Source organism: Uranotaenia lowii, chromosome 2 (genome assembly GCF_029784155.1).
Source record: "Uranotaenia lowii strain MFRU-FL chromosome 2, ASM2978415v1, whole genome shotgun sequence".
NCBI lineage: Eukaryota > Metazoa > Arthropoda > Insecta > Diptera > Culicidae > Uranotaenia > Uranotaenia lowii.
Window position 1 is genome coordinate 420,326,732 of NC_073692.1, and position 12,786 is coordinate 420,339,517.

Below are 12,786 nucleotides of genomic sequence, written 5' to 3' on the forward strand. Positions count from 1 at the left end.
TTCCAATGACTTTTCCAGACTACTCTTTTCTGCCAATGGGAAGATAGGAAAAAGTGAGGGGGCTTCCATACAATTTTGTGCATTACTAAGAGTCGGATTTCACGCCAAATCGACAAGAAGTTGGCATGAGCCTCTCAGAATTCTATAACTTTGTGTACATAAAGATCTTGCCTTCAATAATTTTATAAACATTTTGAGCTCGAAAGCTTGCTATTCCTGCAAAAAAGTGATTCATGAAACAGTTATGGAAGAATAATTTAATATTAAGAAAAAAACATTTTTTTAAATCATATACTGAGAAGAATGCATTTCAAAAACTTAAACTTAATTTCTTTAAAAAAAAGCCATCTCAGAATTTGAGGATTTTTTTTTTCTAAGGCGGGTGGTAATAAGGCCTACAAGTCATACACACGTCCACATACATTGTAACATGTGTATATTTAAGGGAAAATAGTTTACCCAACAAAAATTTTTTAATTATTTTGTTTTGAAAATCATGTAATTTATTTTTTCAGTATTGACTTCCCACCTTCCAACCTTTATTTCAAAAACTGCTTCGATGAAAAAATTATACTGATTTTGAAGCAACAAGAGTTTCGATTGTAATAATTGATGGTAAAGGTAAGTGAGCACTCTTAACGGAAAACAAAATTTCTAACAAAAACTTTTTTTTTGTTTTTTTTTTTTTAACGAAAAACAAAAAACAAATGTTTTGGGTGTAAACCTAATGATAAAATTTAATTAGAAGTTGGATACTGCATGGCACTTCTTTGTCACTTCATAAGGAAAAGATCCTTGTAACGGTGTTGGTGGTACGCTTAAAAGAATAGCAAATCGAGTAATTCTTGCTCGTGATACTGGAAATACTATTACAACTCCAATTGAACTATATGACTGAGCAATAAAACAAACAGAGAAAAATATCTCAAAACTGAATTTCTGTTACGTTTCTAAAAAGTAATACACACAAATATCAGAGGAACTTGGAGTTAATTTAAAAAAGCCAAAACAATTGCCGGAATACAAAAAAATCATTCCTTTGTGCCTTTAATTAAACATCGAATTGCTGCTAAAGCAGCTTTTATATTAACCTCAATTAGAAAGTAGTAAGCTTATTCTTTTTAACCACAAGCATGACTATGTGAGGCATTGCTAAAAATTAATCAAATATTGAGAAATTAAAGTAAAAGAATAAATTTGTGGTTCAAATCAGATTTATTTTCTACTCTTGTTATATCAAATAGTTAGTTTGGTTTGATGCTTTGTTTAAGAAGAATCTGCAATATAAATTATGTTGAACCAAAACCAGCAAAATGCAAATGTTTTCAGTTAACTTTTATCTTGAAAAAAAAGTACAAGATCTTAGGTCACAAAAAATAATTAAAAATAATTTATTTTAAATATGTGATTTCTTTTGATTTGTGTTCCACACTAACTCTGATTGAATATAAAAATTTTATTTCAAATCCAGAATCAAAACTATGAAACTGCGATCACTTGAAACTTGAATTCTTAATAAAATTCTCATATACAGTACCGTTCATAATTGTATAGAAATTGGAAGCTCGCGCTCTGTCATTTATACTTTGAACTTCTAAAACTTTTTTCTCAGATGATATTTTTTTCATCAGTTATGGAAATCCAAAGTCATAGTGACAATGTGCGTACTTCCAATTTCTACACAATTATGAACGAAACTGTACATACATATTTTAACCTTGATTCTAAAACTTAACTTGGAGCCGAATTTGAATTTTTAAATTTGATACCGAATCTGAGTACTGCCTTTGAACCAGAGCTCGAAATATGAATTCTGAATTTTAAACAATTTTTGAATCTTTACAGTTCCAGATAATAATTCTTAATTATGAGCCGAAAAGCGAAATTCAGATCAGAATTTCAACCTGAATAATCTCATATAAATTCTGAATTTTTGGCTTCCAATGTGATTTTTTTCGAAATTCAACTTGTGAATCTGAATGAAAATAAGGAATGAGGAAACTGTTTCAGATTTTACAATTCTGGATCACTATTATGAAATTTTCTTTAGTTCCAATTCTGCATAAGAATTAAAAGTACAAATTCAAATCTTCAAAATTGTTTGTAATTTTGAATATTCTCTTTTCATATTCCGAAATGGTGAGTTTCTAATTAAGAAGTTTGAAATGCAAAACCAAGATTCGAATAAGGTTTTTTCCCAATGATTATCCAAATTGATTGATTGAGGTGCGTTTCGATTGGAGGGTGTAGTGCACCAAATTTTAACGTTATTAAGCAAATTTGGAACCGCCTAATCCGTTATAATCTTAACCTAACTTAGGTTACCTAAGCTTTCCAAATATTTTTCCACAAGTATCCGGGCCTTGCAAATCCGGGGCCAATATCAAAATTATTAGATTAAAATCTTGAAGAAAACACTTGACTTTTGATTATCGATCCAATTCAGTCGGTTTTAAATCACATTTCGAAACCAAAATATATTAAAGACTTAATTTAAGGGGGGAGAAGAATCTTACACTTTCAATAAATCGTTTTTTTTTTTTAAATTTTATTTTCATATTGTAAAACATTTCAAGAATATTGTGTCAAATTTTCAAGTCAATCGAAGCAAAACTGTAGAAATTATAGGCCTTTATCTCATCTAATACCGCAGCAGAGCAGAGCAGAAACTTCAAACGCGTTTTTCTCGAAAGCACATTTTTAAAGTCAGTGGACATCGTCATTTGAAAACTACTTCACCGATTCTTTTCAAATTTGGAACATATTTTCTACATATAAAATACTAAACCCCAACGATTTTCAATTTTTTTTTACTTTGGGGAGATTTTACAGATTAAAAATGGCGGATTTTTTCGTAAAAAATCGTAGTTTTTACTTCAAACAGCCATAAAAATTTCATAAAAATTTTTTTTAAGTTAAATAAAATCGTTGGGGCCCAGAAAAACATCTATTAAAAATATTTTGCTCTGAATTTTTGACTTCAGATGATTCTGTGCTGAGATACAGTGTCATCCGCAAATCCTGTTTTCTAAAAGGCATCCTCGAAAGTGCTCCGTCACTGGCTCATTTTTCAATATTTTTCTACGAAAAAATTACTAAATGTTCTTTCAACAATGCTTTGTATAATGTAAAAAATTTGAATACATCTGTTTTAACGATAGCTCTAAAAAAATTCGTAAAAATGGTGTTTTTTTAACCCGTTAGACCCTACTCCCCCCTTAAATTTTTGTTTGATTCTGCAAATTAAGTGCAAAAACTCAATCAGGGCGAAATTTTTATATTCGGGACTGAACTTTAAACATAAAATAAGAAATTTTTCGAAAACTGTTGTAGAATTTTCAACCTTAGATAAGAATTCAAGGTATTGGCTTTTGTTCTGAGTCGAGACTGTTACACTTGAATAATTTTAGTCGTTCATTAAAATTTGATTATGAATTTGTTATTTTGAGTTTTTGCATGGCATTTTTTGGCCCTCATGGAGGGGGGGGGGGTAACCACCAACCCGCCTCCCCCCCCCCCCCTCCACGATCTCTCCCCAACAGGAAATAAAACCTTATATTTGGCCCGCTAATTATAACTAAACATGGCCTAGAGGCTAACGTTCTAGTTTTCTAAGCCAAAGGACATGAGATCGAGTCTCGGTCACTGCATATACAGTAGATACTCTTTTTCTGTTTTGGTGGTTTTAGCATGTGAGAGATGTTAGCCATCATATCTTTGAAAGATGTACGCCTTAGAAGTACGTAAATTAGAACTCTTCAAAGATTCATAAAGTTTCAATTAAATCCTATATGTGTGTTCGATTTTTAAAAAAATATCAAAAAACGATTTATTGAAGAAATGGAAAATAACTTTGGGATCCACACTGAAATAAAATGGAAGCTTATTCGAACATGCCAAAATACGATGACTACGGACATTATACCGGCTCTTGTCTAAGATTTTTGTACAATTTTTATACTTTACTCCTTCGAACGAGCAATCCCATAAAACCCCTAAAAACTGACCAACAACAAAGCCTCCGAAAGGGTGAGTAGGAAAACGTTCAGAAGTGCCGGTCAACGGGCGCCCATCGACTGCGGGAAGGTAGGATGAGTGCCAATAATTCCGTCCAGGCAGGCGAGGCGAGTCCAGTAGTGAGGGTTGACCACAAAGCAGCTCGCTGGTCAATTCTTCGTCCACAGGTAAGCGGCGCCGCTGAGCGTCGTCGTCGTCGCCCGTTGTTGATGATGACGAAAGCAGGTGGGCGAGCGCGCCTTTTGGTTACCTTTTGAGTGACCAGACTTGGACGACGCCATCAATGCCTTCCATGGGTTGGGTGGAACCACCACACACTACTGGTGTATGCATACTTATTATAATTATTTTTATGTTTTTATGCCGTCGTTGTTGGTGGGTTCTGTCTGGTTTGGGTAGGTTGTATGTGTTGCTTGCCGTGGTGAAAAGTTTTTCCTTGAGATATGAGTGCCTCGAGGATTGGCTAACCGGGGAGCGGCGGGTGTTTTGGGGAGGCTCGGACTGGTTAACCGGCGTGCCCCTTCTTGAGGTGTACCTATATGGGTTGTTGTGGTCCGTCGTCGTCCTCTTTGGCGTCGGTTGGTGGTTTGAGGTGTTTTGTTGTTTTGTGTCCAGGTGGCGACCTATTCGTGTTTCCGAACTGTTTGGTTGTTTTGGTTCACTCGAGGTGTATTAACCTTTTATTGATTCTGTCCTGTGGCCTGTGGTGCTGTGTCTTTGTACGCTGTTTGCCGCAAGGATATTTGAATATAATTAGTCCAGTTTCGATTGTTGAATTTGACGGAGGTTGCTCGAAGCGGTTAGCAGAACTTACTGTGAATCAGCCTGAATCGGCTACAATTATTGAAAAGTTGCATCACGTTGCATACTAACACAGACGGAACGGTGAGTTTGTTGCGCTACATGCATCCGTTTCGTTGCGTGAGATCTGCGATCAAGGTGTTCAGGCGCGTCGCGTTGAATCATTCGAGATAGGCTGCGCAACCATCATCAGTCCGGTAGTGCTTCGGAAGGTACGCGTGCATTCGAACGGAGGAACTCTCTTTGGCTTTGGCCGCGCGGATCACTCTCAACAACAGGTCACACCTTCTGTTTCTGTGTGGTGTGGTGAGTCGCTCACGCCCGCTCGCTCGCTAAGCTCCAAACTGGTCGCTTAAGCGCGCGACCGCTAGTTAACGTTCGTGCGCGAGAAGGAATAGTTGCGGTGGTGTTTGCTGCGTACGTCGAATCAAACCTCGAAACACGGTCAAACGTCACTGTGGGTGGCATGCGGAATCAACAAGTGTCCAGTTGCCTTTAGTATATAGCCTAAAGCTCTATTTTTATCTCACCAGATCAGTGGGTGTTGGCCCGTTTAGTTTTTCTTGTTTTTTCGAGAAGCCTTCGGTCCCGGCGCAAGTTAGATATTAACTAAGCCAAACAACCAGCGAATCCAGTGCAAAAAAGTGGTCCCTTCAACTCGCAAAGTGATTCAGAACGTGTTGCTTTCTCTCCTTTTTCAAAAGTCTGTAGAAAGCCGCTTGGGGGAGCAACAACAGGCGTGCTAAAGCATATTTACTTAGGTTTGCGAAGTGCTTGAAAAAACCGGTGAAGCTTTGTGAAAGTGAATGTGTCGCGTTGTGAGTGTTAGCGGAATCGTTTGAAAAAAAAAATAAAAGTTGAGAGTCAATATTTTGCCGAAAAATAAATCCTCAACTGGTTCTTCCGCAAATCGCGAGAGAGGAGGAAAAAAAATCAAGACGAAACGTGTGAGCTGGTTTATCATCGGTTTTTACCACACCTCAGCGAACCTGTCGGCCAACCTTTGAACCGACTCCCGCTCCACTTTTTTTTCTCGTGTTCAATCCCGGTGTAGCAACTGGGCTGGATCAGAAAGAGTAACCCCCCCGGCCCGTGAAAGGAAAGGGGAATAACGCGCGGAATACGCAAGTCGAGAGCCGTGTCTTCAGAGCAGAAAGGAAAAAAAAACTCAACAAAATGGTAGACAAGCAGCAATTTTTCCTGCCATGTTTCGTGGTTTGCGCTTTTTTCTCAGGTAATTAACGATGATTTCTCGCCATGTGTGGAGATTTTTTTTTTCAATTATCAAATACTCTTAGCCTAAAAACGGTGACACAATTTTATTATCCCTGTTGAAACGAGCTCAAAAAATCCTCGACAAGAAAGTCAAATTAACAAAAATTCTCCGTAAGCCCAACGCCAAGGCCAAAGTGTCATTTTTTTGGAGGGTCGTAAAAAATTTACAATCATAAAGCCCCCCGCAAGACCCCCATACAAAATTATCACTCGGTCAGCACCAACACCGAAGAAAAAAAAAACACATTTTCAAACCGGGAAGCCAAAAAGCTCACAAACATTCCAACCGATAATTTTCCTCAAACCGGCTTGATTACACGGAAAAATGATGATGATGATGATGACGATCATGATGTGGTTAACTTTTGCTTATGGTGACACAGTAACAACGAAGACGCGTCAGACAGAATTTGTCATTCGCGCGTCTGGTTGTTAGCTCAATGATAAGACAGTTTCGGGCGATTACCTGCCTTAAACCACTTTCCAGGACACCAGGGAAGCTCTCTCTCTGAGCTGTTGTTGCAGTGAAGTTCCCAAGCGTGTTGAAGTTGTAAAATTTGTGTCGAAATTGCAGAATGATGCGGGCGTCCCGTACCTGTTGATAAAAGTAAAAAAACGGAGGGAAAATTGCGATTAGATAACAACTCAAACGTGTTGCTCGTTTGAACTTGACTAAGAAAAAGGACTGATAAGATTTTTGTTTTGGTTACTTTTTCATGTCGTTGAATGACCAACAACCAGAATATGTTATCGCAATGAAAATAAAAAAACGAAAAACCTATCGAAGTGCAATCACTTGAGAAAAGCAAATCACTTTTGTTTAACTTTAAATATTATTGCTGTGATGTCCTAAGCGTGAGCTTTGGGTAAGGACTACCCAAAGTAGGATACAACAGGTTAAGAGGTAAGTGAAGATAGAGCAGTTCACAACTGACGTGCACTAATAAAGGTCCGACTTATAATCGCTCATAAAAGTACGCGTGTTTTATTATTCGAGAAAGTCCGTATTTCATAGTGGCGACGCAGGAAAATGTAAGTGATTATCGAGCTTGACCAAATTTGATGAAACCGGTCCGAAAATATTTGGGTTTTTTATTTTAAAACGGGCATTATTCGTCAGCGCTACGCCACCAGAAAAACGTGGCATGAAAAATTCCTCTAACAAGTGTGAGAAAAAGTGAGAGAGGGAAGTTAGTGGTGAGAAGTTTTTTTTTTTCTCTGAAGGTGTGTGGGTGGAAAGGTTAGATCACTAGTGAAGGGTAAAATTATAAGAAGTTCTCTGTGTAAGGGGAAAGGGAGGATGATGAGAAAAAAACGGATGAATGGTTTAAACTGCTAATATTGTGGGTGTTACACGATTGGATTGGGGGAAGGAAAGTTGACACAAGGAGAGCAACTTGATTACTGGTGTGAGTGTGCTCACAATAAAGGTGGTATGAACATCTGAACTGGTGAGTACCTTTTTTTTACTTATTAAGGAAAGCAGGCTACGTTCCGTTCGTTCTCACCCGTGGAATTCAGCTCTACGGGCTTAACAATACACACACTACCAGAACATATGTTGGTTATTTTTATTTCTTTCCCACACCTTAGCTGAGAATCATGATGTAAAAGGTGAGATCACAAAAAAAAAAAACTTTTGTCGTCGTGTTGAGTGAAGAAAAAGGATTCGTGTTTGTATGGTGAAATCACCCAGACGGGATCGTCTATGAGATTGTTTGTCACTCGGAATCGAGGTCATTGCATGGTGGGATCACCAAGACGGGATCGTCTTAGTATTGAAATGAGAAAGTATAATAACAAGTGCACCGAAATTAAAAGAAAAAATGTGTTAATGCCGGTTCCTTTTTATTTGTTTTAAATTTTCGTGAGCCATTCAATTTGGTTTTTTTCTCTTATCAATTATTTGTATTCCGCAAAAAAATAAAACAGTGTAAAATTTTATAGTTAATGGCTGAATAGAACCGGATAAGGAAAAAGCATAAGTTGTAATTAGCGCGGGGTCGCCTAACTTATGTGTTGCTTACAAACTACGGGTTCGTAGTCATGTCTAACTAGATGAGGAAAAAAAATCAAATGGAAGCGGGATCGCTTGGTAAGTGTTCATGAATGTTTCTCATTAGCGGGATCGCTATTTGCGTGGACAGCGGGTTCGCTGGATTTTTAACAAGAAATAGCATTGCTGTTACTAAAGAGAAAAGGTAAAAAAAATCCTAGACGGGTTCGTCAACAGTGTTTAAAGAGAAAAACTGAAATAAATATGTTGAAACGCGGGATCGCCCAAAGAGAGGAACAAAGGTGGGGATCCACTATTAGTCTTAACGCTGCTTCAATGATTCAAACCAGAGATAGGTACTTCCGATTATGTTCCGGAAAAAAATACACCCCCTCAGTAACAGCTTAAATTTTTGTAAAAAAAAAATAAATGCCTGACGAATGATGCCCATATGATTCGATTAAATTTTATTGGGGAAAAAGTACCTATTTTGTTGTTTTAAATTTTAGGGCGGGAAGTGATAGTCGCATTAAGCCGTTCGTTACGACTATTGAGTCTGCTCAACTGCCGTTAGCATGGAGTAAATGGAAAAGAGATCTAGAAGCTTATTTCGAGTCCGAGAAAATTAATTCTCAGCATGACAGGAGATCAAAACTATTGTATCTGGGTGGATCGGACCTTCGCGATATTTATGATAATTTACCTGGTATCGAAAATGTCTCCTATGTTCTCAAGGATCCACCATTCTACGATTTAGCAATTTCCAAGTTAGATGCACACTTTGAACCATTTCGCCGCCGAAGATACGAACGTCATTTGTTTCGGAAAATTGCTCAGAAACAATCTGAGAGATTCGCTGATTTTGTCTTACGGTTGAGAACACAAGTTAAGCGCTGTGAATACCTAGAGCCAGAAGAAATGATTTTGGACCAAATCGCTGAAACTTGTTCATCACAGAAGCTTAAGGAGAAATTGCTTAAAAAAGATATGTCTCTGGCGGAAGTGGAATCACTTGGCATCAGCATGGAGGAAGGTGAACGTAGAAGCAAAGAGTTTCGAGCCCCGATAACTGGTGATGTTAACAAAGTTGACAAATGGAATACGAAGACAATAGATAGAAATCCTCGATTCCAAAATCCAAGGTTCAGAAATTTCATTACTTTGTTTTCATTGCAGTTGTTTTTAATTTTTAATCCATTCGCAACCTTTTTAGATTTCGAAATGATTATAAGACGCGCGTAGGCTTTAGTCATCCGAATGAGTATCGACGAAATATAACTGCTCCTAGGGCATCGGGATCAGTACCAGTCTGTTTTGGTTGTGGATGGCGTGGTCATGTGAAAGGCTTTATAGGTTGTCCAGCACTTAATGCTACCTGCAGAAGATGTTCGGGGCAAGGCCATTATACTCGTCAGTGTAGTAAGCGCCCCAACAATGAAGAACGCCCTTTTCAGCAGCAACCAAAACGAATCAGGGCTATTGATGAGGAAGTCAACGAGCAAAACAGTGACTATCTTTTTTACGCAATGGGAGAAAATACGTTTTCATTTGTCGTGGGAGGGGTAGATATTCCTATGATTATAGACTCCGGGGCGGCTGCTAATATAGTAACAGAATCAGTTTGGAGTCAGATGAAAAAACGTAATGTTCAAGTCTGGGGAATGACCACAAAGCAAGATAGGGTTTTTAAAGGCTATGCATCTGAATGTCCTCTGGAGATAACCGGCAGTTTCGAAGCAATCATCAAAGCTGGAGAAAATCAAGCTGAAGCAAAGTTCTATGTTGTAAAGCATGGTCAGAAGTGTCTTCTCGGCGATGAAACGGCTAAATTGTTAAAGGTGTTAAAGGTTGGTTTTGACATAGCGAGTGTCTCGCAAGAACCGCAAAAAGAATTTCCCAAATTTAAAGGCGTTATCGTAGAGATTCCGATTAATGAATCTGTACAACCGGTGCAGCAAGCATATCGTCGAGCTCCGTATGCCCTAGACGATAAAGTAGAAGAAAAGTTACGCGTCTTACTTGCTCAAGGAATTATCGAACGTGTGAAAGGTCCATCACCATGGGTATCACCAATGGTCCCAATTCTAAAAGATTCTGGGGATGTTCGCTTGTGCATTGATATGCGGCGTGCAAACCAAGCTGTGATGCGAGAAACTCATCCTTTGCCAACGGTGGATGAACTTCTAGGTTCGGTAAATGGTGCAAAGCTGTTCTCAAAGGTAGACATCAAAGACGCCTACCATCAATTGGAAATATCAGAGAAGTCTCGTCCAATAACCACGTTTATAACCAAAAATGGGCTTTACAGGTAAATTCTTTCTTTGCTATTCTCTGAACTTTTCTAATTACTTATAAACATATCTTGTTTGATGCAATTCCCTGGTAAAATAAACAAATAAAACTGTTAATTGATAACCTCATGTTTTACTTTACACCAGATATCGAAGGCTCATGTTTGGGGTGAGTTGTGCGCCCGAGCTTTTTCAAAAAACTATGGAAACGGTTTTGGCGGGACTAAAAGGGCTTCTAATATATCTCGACGACATTGTTGTTTTCGGAGCTTCCAAACAAGAACATGATGTCCGTTTGAAGGAATTATTAGTTCGGTTGAAGGAATACGGTGTGTTGCTGAACCATCAAAAGTGTATGTACGGGGTTGATGAGCTAGAATTCTTGGGACACGTACTTAACACAGAAGGCGTCCGTCCAACGGAGCATAGAATGAAATCAATTCAATGCTTCAGACAGCCCAAAAATGTTTCTGAGCTTCGCAGCTTTCTGGGGCTGGTTACGTACATAAGTCGTTTCGTTCCTCACTTGGCTACGAAAACCGAACCACTTAGGAGATTATTGACTAAAGGACATACTTTTTCATGGGGCCAAGAACAAAGTGATGCTTTTGAAAATATCAAAACTGTGGCTTCAAATGTTGGATATTTGGCATTTTTCAACCGAGATGACAAAACAAAACTTGTAGCGGACGCAAGCCCTACGGGTTTAGGAGCCATACTATTTCAAGAGAACTTGCACGGAGAAACAAATAACAGCTGATTTAACGATAAAGGCTTTATTCGAAACGTTCAGTCGATTTGGAATACCTGAAACATTGCGTACGGATCAAGGGCCGCAGTTCGTAAGCGAAGTTTTGGCAACATTCTGCAAAGAATATGGCATATCACATCAGAAAACAACACCCTATTGGCCCCAAGCAAATGGGGAAGTAGAGAGGTTTAACAGAAGTATATTAAAACGTTTGAAGATTTGTCAAGAAATTGTTAAAGCTGATTGGAAATGGGAACTTAGAAACTTTCTGCTTATGTATAACTCAACGCCTCACTCAATCACTGGGACCGCTCCTTCTGCCTTGATGTTTGGGAGAGTCTTGCGGGATAAGCTTCCAACTATATACACGGATCCAAAGATAACAGATGAAAGTATCAGAGACCGCGATTGGGAACGAAAACTGCAAGTTGCTGAAACCGTTGATATCCGAAGGGGAGCCAAACCGTCAGCTTTGAAAGAGGGAGACGTGGTAGTTGCAAAACGTATGCAGAAGGATCATAAATTGTCCAGTAACTTCCATCCTGAAAAACTCAAGATTTTAAGCCGTACGAATACAGACGTGGAGCTGCAATCCGAAGAAACGGGGAAAGTTTATCATCGGAATGTTGCTCACTTAAAACCGATGTCTCAGGATTCCGGACAAACAGACCAGACAATCAACCAAGAAACATCTTCATTTGAACCCCAACCAACGAGAGAACAACGACCAACACGAGCACTGCAGAAACCAGGTTACCTAAAGGACTACGTGGCTGAAGTATCTGACTTTTAAGAAAAGGGGGGATGTGATGTCCTAAGCGTGAGCTTTGGGTAAGGACTACCCAAAGTAGGATACAACAGGTTAAGAGGTAAGTGAAGATAGAGCAGTTCACAACTGACGTGCACTAATAAAGGTCCGACTTATAATCGCTCATAAAAGTACGCGTGTTTTATTATTCGAGAAAGTCCGTATTTCATAATTGCCTTTTCTTGTGCTGTTTTTCTAACGAATCCTTTCAAAACTAATCGTCTTCACGTTTCAGTCGTATGCAGAAATAATGATTTTGAGACAAGAATTTGTTTAGTTTCAAGAAGACAAATATTTGTCAAGTTTCTTTTAACACTGTGACAAAACTCTAACAAAACTACAAACCTCCAAGTAAATAAAGTTGCATGCTGACTGAAATAAAGTTAGTGTTTTCATACATTGGGGAACGTCAGAATCAGTGGATTTTTTTTTGTGCTGCTTATATCAGCTAAAATTGTGGCAAATTTAACCAATCGATTGAGGATCGATACATTAAATGGTAAAATTTTGCCGAAAATCTTACATCGGAACATTTGATTATGCAGAGTAACGACAACAGTGAATCATAGATCAAAATGAGAACAAAAAAAAAATGAGATGAGAAGAGTTCCACATTTTGTTGATTCATAACTTTGAATATATGAAGTAGGTATTGCGTGCGTTAATGCGTTACTGCATTCGTTAAAAAAAAAACCCATGAATAAACCTATTAATAACTGTGGCTGGTTTTAAAATGAGCAAATTAAAACTTAACAAAGTGAATCATATAAATACTATGCGATTGTACATATCGTAAGTGGTGATTATTTCCATTCCACATTAAGGACCGCGAAGAAATTTTAGCCGG

General features: G+C 38.2%; 1 protein-coding gene across 3 annotated transcripts in view; it reads left to right on the forward strand.

The window, feature by feature from the left end:
• Window positions 1-4,643: 4,643 nt before the first annotated feature.
• Window positions 4,644-12,786, forward strand: part of LOC129741950 (fasciclin-3-like) — a 324,352-nt gene continuing 316,209 nt past the window's right edge. For 2 of the 3 annotated variants that reach the window (XM_055733778.1, XM_055733779.1), the window contains exon 1: window positions 4,644-6,052. In XM_055733778.1, the coding sequence (XP_055589753.1) occupies window positions 5,995-6,052 (58 nt within the window). In that variant the 5' untranslated portion in view covers window positions 4,644-5,994. The remainder of the gene's footprint in view (window positions 6,053-12,786) is intronic. The other variant, XM_055733780.1, reaches the window with a different exon arrangement.